At 49.9% G+C, this 15677-nt stretch overlaps 1 protein-coding gene across 1 annotated transcript; it reads right to left on the bottom strand.

Moving 5' to 3' along the window:
- Positions 1 to 6: 6 nt before the first annotated feature.
- NOXO1 (NADPH oxidase organizer 1) lies at positions 7 to 5705 on the bottom strand. The gene is made up of 8 exons (XM_017823110.1): positions 4966 to 5705; positions 4441 to 4521; positions 4264 to 4327; positions 3597 to 3777; positions 3179 to 3360; positions 2846 to 2959; positions 2247 to 2364; positions 7 to 2004 (listed from the first exon to the last, which is right to left on the bottom strand). The coding sequence occupies exons 1-8, from the start codon at positions 5029 to 5031 to the stop codon at positions 1365 to 1367; spliced, it is 1446 nt and encodes a 481-aa protein (XP_017678599.1). The 5' UTR covers positions 5032 to 5705; the 3' UTR covers positions 7 to 1364.
- Between the last annotated feature and the right edge of the window lie 9972 nt (positions 5706 to 15677).

Genomic DNA, 15677 nt, shown 5'->3' with positions numbered 1-15677 from the left:
CAATCTCCTCAGGGCCCAATGAGAGGAAAGGGTCGTTTCTTTGGCCAAGCTCTGGTTTGTATTTTCATACCCTGAATTTTCAGGCCCAGACACTCAAACATCATTTAGTTTGGAGGAAAGGCAGAATCCCAACAAGTAGTTGGGCTTTACTGGGATTTAAAACCTTTATGGAGCTGAAAGGCACTCCTGGCAACGTCATATCATGTCCCCAAGCCCAGCTGGGCCCTGGGTGTCGATCACTGGTGTGCCATTAAATATTTTCTTTGCTTGAGCAGAGTGCAGCCTGGACCAAGGCAGGTCTCTCAGCTGTGCCCACCCCACATTTAGCACCTGAGAGGGAGAGAAGCACGATTTTAATTCCCCAGGTAGCAAATTTTTAAGGTGTAAAACTCAGACTTCAGACATGTTTACATGTATTTTATTTCAAAGACAAAAATGTATAAAATTCAGAACGACACAAACATCTCACAAGTTGTTTCTAAACAACATTAACAGGGAGAATAACTACAATCAAAGCCAGCAATATATAGAAAAGCCTTAATTTTCCTAGAACTATTCACATAACAAATCTAGCAACGAGTTTAGGATGAGAATTGCTGGGAGTTTCAGTAACTGCCAGACTCCCTTGGAAGGGGAATGTTTTGTCCATAAAAGTGACCTTTCTCCCTGTCCCCATGTGGGACACAAGCTGTGCCACCCCTGTTTGTGCTCCTGTGTCTGCACAGCCACGGCTGGAGGGAACAGCCAGGGATGAGGTTCCACTACCTAAATTGATCTAAGCTGTAAAAAAACAAACCCCAAACCAACACCAAAACCTAAACAGTTTAAATATATATATATGTTAAATATGGGGTTCAGGTAAATGACATCACAGCTGCATCATCCCATCCCTCCCACAATCCAGTAACTGTAGCTTGGGCTGCCATTGGTGACTCTGAGTCATCTGGTGCCACTTCTCTGCCCTCTGGGGTGGCTGCAGCTCACCTGGTGTGGGGAAAAATGCAACAGTGACTGTGAAATGTTCAACTGTTCACATCCTGCACGGCAGAATGAACAGCTGCCTGAGGGAGAACTTACTGAATTCCAAGTGACCTCTAACTTAGGAGCTGCTGGATCCGCAGCTGCCCTGACTCCCCTGAGGAGTTAAACCACTAAATCCTTTCCCAGTAACTCCCTTCTGGCTCCCAGTCTCCCTGTGAAGCCGCAGCAGGAATTGGTGCTGCCCAAGGAGGGGATGGATGTCAGTGGGTGTATTATTTGGGATCCAGTGGTGTCCTTGGGAAGCCACAGTCCAAGGGCTGATGTTCCCACGGGGCTCTGGTGAGGGGTGCCTGGCTCTGCCTGGGCTGTGTCCTGTCCCTGCTCTAGTGCAGGCTGGGCAGCAGTGGCTGCAGGCCTGGCCGTGGGCTGTGTCCCTGCAGGGCCCGTTTGGTGACGGTGCTGCACCTCTGCAGGATCTCGTGGGTTGAGGGCCGTGCTGGCACCTTGGGGACACTCGTGGCCAGGTCGGGGTCGGGCAGGGGCGAGCTCAGGTCGGCTGCAGACGACTCCACGAAGCCAGAGTCGTTCCTGTCCCTGGGGGTGAGGCGTGGGGACTTGGTGCCGTGCGTGGCCAGGGCAGGGGAGCTCCTGTTCTGCTCCACTTCAGGCAGAGAGCGGGACAGGTCGGGCTTCCAGCTCAGCCGGGCATCCTGCTCGCTGCTGCTGCCCGAGCTCAGGGATGAGCTCTCTGACTCCAGGTCTGAGGTGGAGCTGGCTCTGGGCAGAAACCTGGATCTGCTCCTCTGAGAGCTCCCATCTTCTTCATTCAGGTTGAAGGAAGAGCCAGGCTGTGCCCTGGGCTGTGCCAGGGCCTGCCCCCGGGGCTGGGGGGCCGACAGGGAGGAGCAGAGGTTTGGGGTGGAGACGTTGAGCCCAGAGTTGATGATGGTCTGCAGCTTGTGGTGAGGATTCTTGTAGGGCCGGAGGCACATGGAGGGCATGTAGCCCGTGCTCCCATTGTACCTGAGGGCAGGGATGGAAGGAACACTGAGAGGAGCCCTTCGGCCAGTTCAGACCAAGGGGAGGGAGCAGAGCAGGGCAGGGCCCGGCCCTGTGCTGTACGTGGGGTGTGAGGAGTGGGAAACCATCCCTGGCCAAGGACATTCAGCTCAGGGATGCACCCAAATGGCAAGGAGAGGGCAAGCAGCAGCTGCAGCAGGTAACCAGCTCCCTGGGGAGGCAGGACTTTGGAAAAGCCTCCTTACCGGATGAGCCACCAGCCATTGTCAGAGCTCCTGAGCACCTCCACGACCACCCCGCTGTGCAGAGAGAGCTCATCCGCCTTCTGCGCCTCATAGGGCTGCACCACGAAGTACAGGCTGCCTGTGGAAGGAGGAGGAGGTCGGATCTGCCCCGTGGAGAAAGTGCCCCTACCCTGTGACAGAGCAGCTCAGCTGAGGGGCAGTGTCCCTGAGAGGGACTGGCTGCTCAGGGACCCCAAACTGAGTGATTTAGGTTGGACACGAGGAAGGTGTTTTTTCTACAATGAGGGTGCTCAGGCCCTGGCACAGGTTGCCCAGAGAAGTGTGGCTGCCCCATCCCTGGAAGTGTCCAAGGCCGGGTTGGACAGGGCTTGGAGCAACCTGGGCTAGTGGGAGGTGTCCCTGCCTATGGCAGGGGGTGGCACTGGATGACCTTGAAAGGTCCCTTCCAACCCAAACCATTCTGTGATTCCATGGCAGAGCTGACCAGAAGAGTCAGAGCTCCAGAGATCCAGGTGGGGACTCCAAGCAGTGGTTAAAGTGGTGAGGTTTTGCAGAACTCATTTTTTGAAGGTGTCCCAGAGAGCCAGGAGCAGACTTACCCTCCTCATTTGAGCTAAAGGTGTTCTGGATGTCCTCGTGGACATCAAGCTCTTCCAGGTACGAGGCTGGGAACCAGGCAATCTGCTTGTCTGCATTTTCCACCAGCCACCACCCTACAAAGAGCAAAACACCCCGTTTTTAACAGCCTGCAAGTTGAGAGATGACCATAATCCCTGGATAAGGGACACAAGAGACAGGAGGGACATTCACTGTCCCCTCAGGTAGGCACACAAGTACAAACACCTGCACTCCTGACACTACCCTGGCATTTGCCGGGCTATGAATCAACCTGCCCCTCCAGCCCTGACACTGAAGAATCCCCTCAAACATACCAGTCATGTCCTTGATCAACACTTCAACAATTTCCTCCTGAGCCACTGTGAACGTCCTGTTCTTGGTGTCCTTGGTTTCAAAGCTCTCGATGCAGCGGTAGCTCTGGGACGCCTGGGGAAGGGTGATGGAGATGGGCTGGTGCTTCTTTTCCCTTCTAAATTCTGATGGCATGATCACAACACTGCAAAGCAAAGTTTCGCATCAAAAACTCAGGTGGAAGGTTGAGTTTAGCCTTAGCTTTAGTAAAATCACTTTTGCAGTAGCTTTAGGCACCAGAGACGACATAAACCCAGATTAAAGCACCCAGCAGAACTTCCCTGCTCTGCTGCCCTCGTGTAACTGGTGTTTCTCTTCTACCCACATTCCATAACATTTCTGCTTGGTGAACAAACAAAAAGGACAACTCGGATTTCACACCTGTTTTCAGGGAAGGAGGGGTCGAGGTCCTGGGTCTGTGCCTTGAAAAACTGATTCACGTCTCCCCCCTGGGAGATTCTCGCGTCCATTTTCAGCAGCTCCTGGGAGTAGGTTTCCAGCAGTTTCAGGATCTCCAGGCACCTGTTCAGCTTCCCACCCTTCCTGTGCTGCATAATCACACCTTTAAAAGAAAAAGGGCACAGCTGGTGTAAGACAACAGCAGGTCTGGATGTCTTTGGGAGCAGCATCTTTTGCCTGAACACGGGGTGTCCTCACCCACCACCCTTCCTGCCCCGTCCCAAACTGTACAAAGTCACTGTCCCTGCCTCCCTGTCCTTTCTAATAGCTCCTGATACAATTTTCTTAACATCTAAAATTTATCTTTTTTTTCACATGTAAATATTTCAAGAAGGTCTGTGCAGATATTTAAAGTGTAATACTAATTTCCCAAGTGCAATTATCTAATAAAAAAGCCTTTCTGGGTTGTTCTAAGTCTGTACTAGACCCAAGCATGTTGATATAACCCAGTGGTGCTGTACCAGGAGCAGGAGAGAGCTCTTAACCTGTTCCAGAGGAAGGTCAGACTCGGAGACTTCAGTTTGTGTCCCCAGTTATGCCTGTCCTGTCCACTCACATGTTTGCTGGTCCATCAGAGATTTATTCTTACCTTTAAACCTGGGTAAACTCCTGAGGGAGCCACTCTCCATGGGGAATTTTCTCTTCAGCTCTTTCTAAAAGAGAGAAGGAGAGAACAGTGATTCCTCACAGCCCTGACACACAGCTGGGCTCCTTTGCCTCTCCAGGATGGGAATCCTGACATTCCAGGAACTGAAAACTCACTTACATGGAATTTCTTAAAGTCTTCAAATGTCCGGTAGATGAGAATGTTGTTCTGGTCTGACCAAGTCACAAACATCATGTAGTTCTGGGAAAAGAAAAGGGAAAAGAAGTGCAATTTAATCACAATGTTCCATCTGAGATGCTTCCAGGCAATCAGCGTTTGCCACGAGCTGTGCGTTAGTTCTGGCTTCAGGCTGAGAGTATCACATTAAAAAATTCAATTAAACATTAAACCCACAAAAATATTTCCTTAAATTTAAGGGTTCCAAATGGGTAATCATAAATGAAATCAGGAGGATTTTATGGTGCTATGACAAAAGGAGAGCAAAATCCAAGATAACAATTTTCTTACAGTATTAAGCCCATTACAAAAATCCCTTTGTCCTAGATCCCAAGGCTCCTAATCCCAACGCTGTGGGGAATGAGCAAACACATCCCTAGAAGAGTAAGTCCAAAGCCCTCTAGTTTGCTAATTTACAATATATTTCAGGAGGAAAAAAAAAGCCAAAAATTATAAAAATTAACATACCTTCTGCTTTCTGCATTGCATGAAGCCAACAGCCTTCACATCCACGGGGTACCTGCTGCAGCTCATCTTCCCCACGCCTGCTCCTCCCTCACTGGCAGCTGGAGGGATGTGTCCTGGAGGGATGGCAGCTGGATGGGAGCTGGAGGGATGGCAGCTGGAGGGATGTGAGCTGGAGGGATGTCCTGGAGTGATCTGAAAGGATGTGTCCTGGAGGGATGTGTGCTGTGCTGGAGATTGCAGAGCTGTGGCTGCAGCCAGGACTCCCCAGGTTAAATACCCTGGAGCAGGAGGCAGGGCACAGGCGTTCCCGAGCCTCCTCCTCCGCCCCGCCCCGCAGAAATTCCGTAGTTTGGCAAACTACCGGGTACCTTTTAACTTTTATCATTCCCCCTGCTTCTAACATGCAAATAGTCCCGGCTGTGGCAGCAGGGACAGAGTTCAGGGAGCCGGGGAGCAGATCCAGCTTGTTTTATCACATCCCAGCCCGTGCTGGGAAGTGAGCCAGGCCCTGGGCGTGCAGGAGGTCACTGGGGCAGCAGCTCCTGCCCCGAGAGATTTCCGGGGGCACACGCAGAGTTTTTATGGCTGTATTGCAGAGAGTTACCTGCAGCCCAGGATGAGCTCGCCCCAGTCCCAAAAGCTGATTTACAACGTGGGTTGTCGCAAAGCACAAATCAGGCACCACTTGATACGTGTGATAATTGTTACAAATATTTTTTCTTTACGGCTTTGTCCCACCTGCTGAGATACTTTAAATGGATTTCTGGCAGCCTTATCAATATTTGAGTGCTCTCAGAAATTATGGGAGGTGCCAATGCCAGTGTTGTCATAGCATCAGAGAAAGGTTTGGGTTGGAAGGGTCATCAGAGACCATCCAATTCCCACCCCTGCCATGGGCAGGGACACCTTCCACTAGCCCAGGTTGCTCCAAGTCCCGTCCAACCTGGCCTTGGACACTTCCAGGGATGGGGCAGTCACAGCTCCTCTGGGCAACCTGTGCCAGGGCCTCCCCACCCTCACAGGGAAGATTTTCTTCCCAATATCTGATCTAAACCTGCTCTCTGTCAGTTGGAAGCCACTGATCCTTGTCCTGCCACCACATGAACAAACACGTCCCAGGGCCAAAAGCTCCTCAGATGTAAATATGGGATGGAGACTCAGCTCTGAGCGCCCTGAGCACTGTCCTGCATCCAGCCAGGTGTCCATACCCTCCCAGCTCTTCCCAAGGACCAGCTCCACTACCCAGAGGCACGGAAAGACAGGTAATTCCAGCCCTGGATAGCCTGTCCTCTCCCTGAACCAGCGTGTGCCTGCCTCAGGTTATGACTTGGCTGATGGGCACCGGGTGATCAAACGGCCTTCTCTGTCCTCCCTCTCCCTCCTCTTTGATAAAGCCTAAATTGAACCATTTTATCATTATCATTATCATTATCACTATCATTATCATTATCACTATCATTATCATTATCATTCCTTCTGGATATCAGGCAGTACAGTGAGGAGGGCCTTGCTTTGTGTTCCATGAGCACGTGAGGCTGCTCCCACACAGCAGGATGGCAGCTCCTGGGGGCAAAGGGAGCTGTTCTGTTGCAGTTCTATCTGTTGCTGCTGGATATCTGTCCTCCATTAGAAAGGGAAAGTCATCCAGAGAGAACTTTGGTTCTGTGTGTAATTCGGTGGGAAAACCCCTTCAACAGCACCTCCAGGGCACTTCCCGGCTCAGGAAGCCAGACAGGATCTGCTCTGTGGAAAGGTGATGTGAAGCAGCTCCCTGCTCTCCCTAGCCTTGGAATTTGACCCTCCATCCCTCTGTTCACAAAGGGTCCAGCAAAGGGTGAGGATTTTATGGAGAGACAGGAAATCAGTTCATCCAGGGAGTTTTATTAGAAGGTCCTAGTCTCTGGGGTGGCCAAGAGGGCCAAGCTCACCTTCACATGGCTCTTGGAAATATCCAGGACCAAGACTATCAACAAAGCACCTTGGATTGGTTTCCTGTCTCAGAGCAGATGCAAACCACAGTGTATTTCCAAGAGTGGCTTAAACATGTTTACCCTGACTGGGAAAAGCCAAAGACAAGGAAAACCTTGGAGGAGCTGCAGGAAGAGGAGATGGGCAGGGAGGTTCAGAGAGCACGTTGCTCTGCATTGGAAGATATGTGGATGTCCTGAAAACAAGAGCAGGAAACAGCCTTGGTCAAAGGCTTTGCTGTGTTTCACCATTCTCAGGGAATTCAAGCAGAAAGGGAGGGGTGGAACATAATGGAATGTTACATAAGGGAAGGTTACATGGGGGTTTGCAACCACCCAAGGCTGGAGAACCAGCCATGCTGTTTGGAGGGCCAGTTTATGGGAGAGATTGGGTTCACTGGGAGATTGGTGGTCACAGGGGACCTCAGATCAAGGGAAATATGAGCAAAACCACTCCAAACTCAGGAAGTGGTTCCTGAGAAAATGTTCTGCGGGAGCAGAGCAGAGGTGTGGGGAGGGAGGAGAACAGCCTGGCACTGCTCAGGGACATCAACCCCTCCCGTTTCATCCCAGAGGGTTCAGCTCCAGGCTCTACAGATGTCACGGCAGTATCAGTGCCCCATCCTTGTCAAGGCTGATGTCATGAAACTGTTCCTTGGAGAACGACCTCATGAGTCAGGTCAGGTTAGCCTGGAGTGACACTACCCATGAAACCAGAGGGAGGGATGGCCAGATTCCCTCTGGAATCCTCAAGTGCTCCTCAACACATCCTACACAACACCCGGCCGTGCCAGGGCCATTTCTGTTGGGAAGGATGCATAACCAACTGGAATAGGCCATTAATTCCACTTCTCTGCTGGATACATTTGAACTTATACAAAAACAAGACAAAACATCATTTTTTTAGACATTATTAAGTTTACTTTTTGACTTCTACTACTTCCAGATTATCCTGCCATAAATCAGGACCTCCTCATGGGTAATTATTAACAGAAGGGTAGGAGTGGTCTGCTCAGAAACTGTGACACTCCTCAAGTATTGCTGGTCACTGCTGTTTCCTCATCAATTTACACAGCTTTGAGGGCAACAGTTACTTTTGTCTTTATACGTTTTACAAGGTACCAAACAGATCATAAATTAACAGGTAACATGTGGGAGTGCACTGCCCGGCTTTGCCGAGATGGAGGAAACGCAAGTTTTCCTCCATAACTTCCGTGAGTTTTCATCCTGCTCCAAAGGAGCCCTGCCAAGGTGGAGTTCTGCCTCCTGCTCCTCGAGGAGCATCACTGTGGCCATAAACTGCTCTGGGTATAGGAACATGTTTGTGTCACGGCAGGTGACTCAGGTGTTGTCATGGGGAGTCACACCAGACTCCCTCCCCCGGGTTGCCCATGGTTGGGAACACGGGGTGGGTCATCCAATGGCTCCAGGAACACCCACGGTCACCAGGGCTGTCCCCCCTGCTATTCCCTTCACAAGATCAGCTTCCCTTCCACGACAAATAAACACTGAGGGTCTGCTTTTCTTTGCATTCCAGTGTGGATCAGGAATAACCTAATCTGGTGGGTTTAACCAGAGTACAGCAGCCCTGGTGGGACAAGTGCCTGGAGCAATCCTTCCCTGCATCCACCAGGAGCCAGAGTAGAGTTTGAGTGATAAGGGTGACCAAAGGCAGCTCCTCACCAGCCCCTCCACAGCCGTTTTCCAAGTCTAACAAGCAAACGGCCTCATCCCAAATGCCCACACGTGGAGAAGAGGAGGAGCTGTGTTATGAACAGCCTTTAGCACATATAGAAGTCATGTCTAGGCTGGTGAGTGACCTGTACCCTCACGGCTGACAATGTGTGGGACTCTGCATCAGGGATTTCTCTTTCTATGCCCAGCACAGGAAAGGCAAAGGGAGGGAAAGGCCTCAAACCACCCTCAGGACACTGGCTGCAAGGAAGAGATATGAGAAGGCACAGCCAAGGGGGGCCCTTGCCTGGAACAAGGCCTGTAGAAAAGCTCCATCTTCCCCTCCCTCACTTTCAGGATCAAAACCTGCCCTTTACTGTTCTTGAAGGTCATCCGTGATGACACACGACCTATCAGCACCTTTAATGAAAACCCCAGCTGCTAAAAGCTGATCTTAAGAGTACAAAGAGGGTTTAGACTTTTAATAAATTGAGAAACAGACCCTTATTTAAAAAGAATAATGAAACCCCAGACACTGGAGTTGACAAAAGTCTCCTTCACCTCATGAACAAAGGAAGTGGTTGAACTTTCACACAGGCTGGGATGAGAGATTTTGTAGTATCTAAACAAGAAGAATGTATTTTATTTCATCCTAATTTCAGCAGCTGCTGCAGGCTTTAAAGCATTTTTCTGTGGCCTGTGGGATCTGGTTCAGCAATCCTCAGAGATCCTATGATTCCATGACTGTGCTTGTTTTCCACAAACCCTTATTCTGCCCTTTCCATGAGCACCCAGCACACGGAGAGGGGATGGTTCTTCGGACCCTTTCATTCTCCTCTCTGTTCCAAGCCTGTCTCTGCTTTCCTCTGCCACGCTCCCACCTCAGCACAAGTCCCACTCCCTTTAATCTGCAGTATCCTGGGATGGATCATTCCTGGGGCATCCCTGGTTATTGCCCACCAGGACTCAGTCCCTGCTCTGGATCACTGACAGCTGGTATAAAATCACTGCATCCCATCAAACTGCCTGAAACCTGGCACCAGAGGGCTCCTTTTCCATGAAAAGCCCTTGGGATGCAGCTGCCCAGCCCAGGGGGAGCCTTGCCTGTTGTGGGAGGTTTGTTTGCTGCCTGGGGTGTGTCAGATGGGCTCTTGTTTACCAAGCGCTTGTTGCGATAATTTCACAGCTCCTTTGTAAAAGTGGCATATTTTCCTGAGGTCATGCAGAGGACAAAAGCGTGATTCAAGAGAGAATCTTCCAGAAAGGGTAAGAATGTAACTTAAACCACTGCAAGAGAAAGTTTCCTTTCATTGCATCATTTTCTACAAAAAAAAAAAAAAGGTGTTTGATGAGTGTGTGGTCCAAGGTCAGCACAGTGAGTGAACGTGCTGGGACTCAGCCATGGGATGTGAAAGGAGATGGAAGGCAGGGTGGAGTTTCCAAGGGGGTTCAAGGCCTGCCCTGTGTGTTCCCAAACCCAGTGGGGGAAAATCCCAGCACCGCCAGTACAGCCAATAGCAACTGCAGCAAGTACCAGGGAACGTGGAACTCGGGAAAAATCTGTTCTTACTTCATGATAAATATAGTAAAGTGATCAGAGACAAGATCACTGTGTTCCTTCCAGATTAGTCAGAGAAGTGCTCATCCCACTCCTCCCCTTTCCTCATTCCCCACGCCATCGATGAGCAGAGCATGCAAAGTGCCTCATCTCTCCCAGGGATTCCACCAGCAGTGCCTCCAGTCAGAAGTTCACTGTATTTCAGGGCAAAGACAAGACCTTTGTGTTCCTTGCCTCCTTCAGAAAACAGGGAAAGCAATATTTAATCTTCTCTCAAAAGCCTGGTGGGGAAAAGAGTAATGTGGAAGGAGAACTAAGTTCATTAATGATTAATTCTTATCAAGTCAACATAGCACCTGTTACCTGAGAATAATCTGTTCCACTGACTGAGACTTCCCATTCAATTGCTTTGACTTACTTCTGGAAAAAGGAATCACCCCTAATCAGAGAGATAAGGAAAAGGAGACACCAGGTGTACCTGTCCTGTATGGGACAAGTGATTTTAAAAGCTCAGCCCTCGTAACAACAGAGTCATTCATTTTTAAGAGGCAAAAACGGGAGTAAGATAAGGAAAGACCCTCAAAATCCACACGGGAAACAGCTACAACATTTTTAATGGATTTCAAATAGCATCTTCTTCCTAAAGCAAAGGGTTCTGCCACCGCCGGACATTTTGTGGTTTATTTATCAGGAGCACAAAAAGAAATCCCCAATTTTGTTGTTTTGTGCTCAAAATGCATGAGCCGATTCCAGGGCTGCTCAGAGGGAGTCTGGAAAGGAGGAGACAGACAGGAGCACGACACAAGTAGGATTGGCTGAACCAACCTGCAGAAATAATTTGGGTTTCTCCCTATCCCTGCCATTGCCAATATATACGCCACTGCTCCTGGGTTCTCATTTTAATCAGCAAGAGGATCCACACATGAAAACAGCACAGATTTTAAAATGATGAACTGCATCCCTGGGTACAGACCAGGGCCTCGGTTTACCCCGTGCTCAGTCGTACACCTCAGACTGCTCTGAACACATTTCAGTAGTTCTGGATGGATCTGAACAGAGATCAACATCCCACCCGCTGGCAGTGAGGCTCCTTCCTCACAACTGGGACTCAATTCACGCTTTTGAGAGTTTGCAGGTGATGTATTTCTTGTACCCAAGCAGAAGTGCTCACTGTGATTCACTTACCTGGAAATATACGTCATTTTTTTCTGCTGCTGTTTCCTAGTTGGCTGTAATTTCTCAGACAACTGTGTGACTAATTCCTGGTGCTGGCTTGTCACTGGTTGGACTTTAGGCTCAACTCCTTACGTGTAAATACAAGTCAGCTTCCTGCTGGTGTATTCCCCTGGAGAGGGAAACAGTTACATTCAAGTGGAACTACCTAAAAACCATCACAAAAAACTTGGGAAGAATCCTGAGAGGTACAGGGTAAAATTTTCCCCTCAAAATATCACAGAATCACAGAATGGTTTGGGTTGGAAGGGAACTTAAAGCTCATCCAGTCCCACCCCCTTCCACTACCCCAGGTTGCTCCAAGCTCCATCTAACCTGGCCTTGAACACTTCCAGGGATGGGGCATCCAGAACCCCTCTGGGCAACCTGTGCCAGTGCCTTTATTTAAAACTTTAAAGAAACTACTGAATAGTCAGTGGTGTTTAGGTTCCCAAATGCTGAAGGCTGTGAGAATATTAGTCCTTTTCCCAACCCACAAATGAGCGTCCTGGGGTCACTGCTGAGAAAAGAGCTGTGTGAAGTCTCCTTGGGATCATCCCTCCTTGTGTCTGGCTCCTTGGAGCCAGCCCTCCTTGAGGTCACCCCTGCTTTGCTCAGGGGCTGTATTTAAGCTGGAACCTTTGCTTTGCTGAAACCCACTGTGGGGATCCCTGTGCCATGGCTTTTGCAGGGCTCAGAGGGCCAGGGAGGGTGTCCAGCCCCATTCCTTCTTCCTTCCCCAAGCCCCCACTGTCAGCTACCTGTTTCCAAGCTCTTGCTTAGCACGTGCAAAGATAAGAGCAGCAGATCAAACAGTTCTTCCCCTGAGAAAGGCAAACACACCCTTTCATTTTCTCCAGCTCGGGTTTTACTGGTGCTTCCTGGTAGTTACTGTCATTGCCCTCTGTGTAATTCCATTCCAGGCACGGATTCAGCAGCTCTTAGGAATGAGGCACATACTCAGGAAGCTGCAGTGAGCCCGGTCTCACAGACCTCAGTGACTGAAAAACAGGGGCTCTGTTGGCAGCACCTGCAGCAGGAGCCCTGCAAGGAGCCGCTCTCAGCAGCGCCTGGGCCGAGGAAACCTTGTCTGGCAGGGCAGGATGGAGCCTTTGCTCCCTGCCCGGGAAGCACCAGCTCCTAGGAGGGATCATGGAATCATAGAATGGTTTGGGTTGGAAGGGACATCAAAGACCATCCAATTCCCACCCCATGCCATGAGCAGGGACACCTTCCACTAGCCCAGGTTGCTCCAAGCCCCGTCCAACCTGGCCTTGGACACTTCCAGGGATGGGGCAGCCACAGCTTCTCTGGGCAACCTGGGCCAGGGCCTCCCCACCCTCACAGGAAGGAATTTCTCCCCAATATCCCATCTGTGTCAGAAGTTTGTTTGGTAACAGGCCCTACCACATTCCAGCTCCTAAATCAGTGCTGGAAGCAGAAGGTCAGGTGGGTTAGGGATGTCCAGGGGGCAGCAGGAAGGAATGCTGCCATATCCTTCTGCTCTGCACCACATTCCTTCCTTTGGATGGAATTAATTTGGCTCTGAGCTCGGATTCAATTAGAGACAGTAAAGTGAATTTCCTTGCTCTGATTTGAATCTGAGCATCTCTCCTTTTTTTCCCTTTGAAATCCAAGATGATGCTGGCCCTGAGGGCAAACAGAGAAAATTGGGAGCACCTCTCCCTAAAGATTCAGCTCTGCTCCTACAGCTGACCAGGAAAGGAGCAAGGGGAGCAACACTGAGCAGGGATCTCTGTAACCAACAGCTTCTTTCCAGGTTATGAGCTTTTTCTTTTCTAATAAAAATGCTTATATTTTAACTAACTTCATAAAATAAATCACTAATGAGGAAGCAAAGTCTGTGAACTGCCAAACCAGGAGATTGCTGCAATTTGAAAACATTTCTGCAACTGTTTAATTGCTTGAAGACCAAACAATAAAGCTGTGTAGGAAATTCCCCGGGTCTCTATCTTTTTTCCTGATTTTACAAAACAAATGAGGTCGATAGCATAATTTAAAACATTTACTGGCGCTTAAGGAAAACAGATATAAAAATGTTATCCCCGCTTGACCTTTCCTTCATGTGTGAAATGCAGCTTTATAGTTGTCTAGAACTGTAGACAAAGCCATTCCAGCAGTTCCTGTCAGTCACTCACGTGGCTTCTCCCTCCCTCCCGAATATCAGCAAAGAAATGTTCTCAGAAAACTGCAAATAAAATTTGAAAAAGGAGCACTGGTAAATAGGATGGAGATCCAGACCATCAGCTCAGTGCTCCACAGAGCAGGAAACAGCTCAGCCATTTCCACGTGAAGCACACCAAGTGCTGAAATCTTTTTGAAGGCAAGTCCTTGAGAGATTTCTCTAAAATGATGCTTTTCCTACCAACACATTTATGCTGTGTTGAATATATCATATATACACATATTTATTTATATATAAGATGATATTTTGGTCCACCTCCATCCTGGACATACATTTGTTTGTGTTAAATAAACTAATCATATTTTTCACTTGACATGAAGAGGAGAAAAGTGGGAGTGGCTACAAAGTTCACATTCTGGAGCACATTTCCCACAGTGGGAGACTTATCTTGTGGTCCCCAAACCTCTTATGGCAAGCCAAAAAGAAGGAAGAGAGGAAGTCTGTGCTGGTCTCCAAGCTTTCATCCTCTGACCCCCATCAAGAACTCTGTAAGGCCACTGTGTCTCAGAGACTGGGTGCAGGATGTGCTGCAGGTGGTCACATCTGCCAGACTACAGGATAAAGGAAAATCAAAGTGCTTTTAACATAGTGCCAAGCCCCAGCTAATTAACCTTTCCAACTGGAAAGACCCAGTTCTGGAGCTCGATGGGTGCCAGACCATCTCCCAGGAGCTGGGTCACCATCCCCATGTGCTCACAAGCCTGTGGCTCTCTGGGAATAGAAGGAAAACTGCCAAATGTCCACTCTAGACTGAAGGTCTGGGACCAGGACTGGGCTCTCCTTCACCCTGAGCAGCCCAACCCCTCCCAGCCGCAGGCGAGGGCCTGACGTGCCTGCCCTGGGGTGGCACGTGCCAGTGCTCTCGGAAAGAGGAAAATCTTTCCTTAATACAGATTTACAAGCACGTGACAGGTGTTAAAAACATGTAGGATTTCATATGGGCGTGTTCCGATAGAGATGCACGACTCGGAATCGAGTTATCCACTTGTTTGCTCATTGAATCGCACTGTTGATTGTATGACTGTGCTGGAGATAATGCTGAGGTGCCACTGGCACGTAGGAGAGCTCTGCCACACACAGTATGTACGTACTAAAGAATCCAAAAAACCCCAGAACAGCTGGGGTTGGAAGGGCCCTCTGGAGATCACCCAGTCCAACCCCCTGCCCAGGCAGGGTCACCTGGAGCAGGTGACTGTCCAGGTGGGATTGGGATGTCTGCAGAGAGGGAGACTCCACCACCCCCTGGGCAGCTGTTCCAGGCTCTGCCACCCTCCAGGGAAAGAAGCTCTTCCTCGTGCTGAGGTGGAACTTGAGTTTTAGTTTATGGCCATTGCTCCTCGTGCTGTCACTGGCACCACTGAGCAGAGCCTGGCACCATCCTCTGGCACCCCTGGAGATATTTGTATGGATTGATGGGATCCCCTCTCAGCCTTCCCTTCTCCACACTAACCAGGCCCAGCTCCTGCAGTCTCTTCTCATGAGATGCTCCAGACCACATATATACATATATGTACATTCATACATACATACATATATATATATATATATATTTTTTTTTTTTTGTGCTCAGTTCCTCTGGGAGGAACCAGTCCTTGACACCTTCAGCGGGGACATGGTAGACCTCCCTTCACACTCTCAGTGGGAACAAGGGCAGACCTCTGCCACGCTGAGGGGGAGAAGATGGAGACCCCTTTCATACTTCCACTAAGGAGAACCCTGTCCCCATCCCCTTCCACCCTGAGGGGAGGACAATGGCTGAGGCCCCCTCACACCGTCGGCGGGGCCATGGCAGAGCCCTCTGCACACCCTGAGGGGGACATGAAGCCCCACCACACCTGAGGGGCGACGTGAGGTGAAAAGCGGACAAGTAGAGGCGGGAGGCTCATATGAAAGAAACCCCCCGCCGTGTTCTCCTCAAACACAATATTTAAACACAAAGTTTGCTGCTGTTTTGGTAAAAAAAAACCCAAACAAACAAAACAAAAAAACCCCACAAACTGGCACTCGGGTGCCGGCCGGGCAGGGCCGGGCCGGGCCCCCTCACACCGCCCGGGCGCCAATGGCGCCGCCCCGGCCCGTGCTGCACCGCGCGCCA

This window comes from Lepidothrix coronata, unplaced genomic scaffold, assembly GCF_001604755.1.
Source record: "Lepidothrix coronata isolate B3197 unplaced genomic scaffold, Lepidothrix_coronata-1.0 Scaffold101, whole genome shotgun sequence".
Lineage (NCBI taxonomy): Eukaryota > Metazoa > Chordata > Aves > Passeriformes > Pipridae > Lepidothrix > Lepidothrix coronata.
The sequence above is the reverse complement of the archived record's forward strand: the minus strand, read 5'-3'. Positions and strand labels throughout refer to the sequence as shown.

Bases quoted from the DNA above. Each gene is read 5' to 3' on its own strand.
- NOXO1 (XM_017823110.1), bottom strand. From the start codon at position 5,031: ATGAGCTGCAGCAGGTACCCCGTGGATGTGAAGGCTGTTGGCTTCATG. The intron at 4,328-4,440 runs GTAAGTGAGTTT...TCTCTCTTTTAG, and splicing joins AAGACTTTAAGAAATTCCAT to AAAGAGCTGAAGAGAAAATT. The intron at 3,778-4,263 runs GTAAGAATAAAT...TTTCTTTTAAAG, and splicing joins GAGTTTACCCAGGTTTAAAG to GTGTGATTATGCAGCACAGG.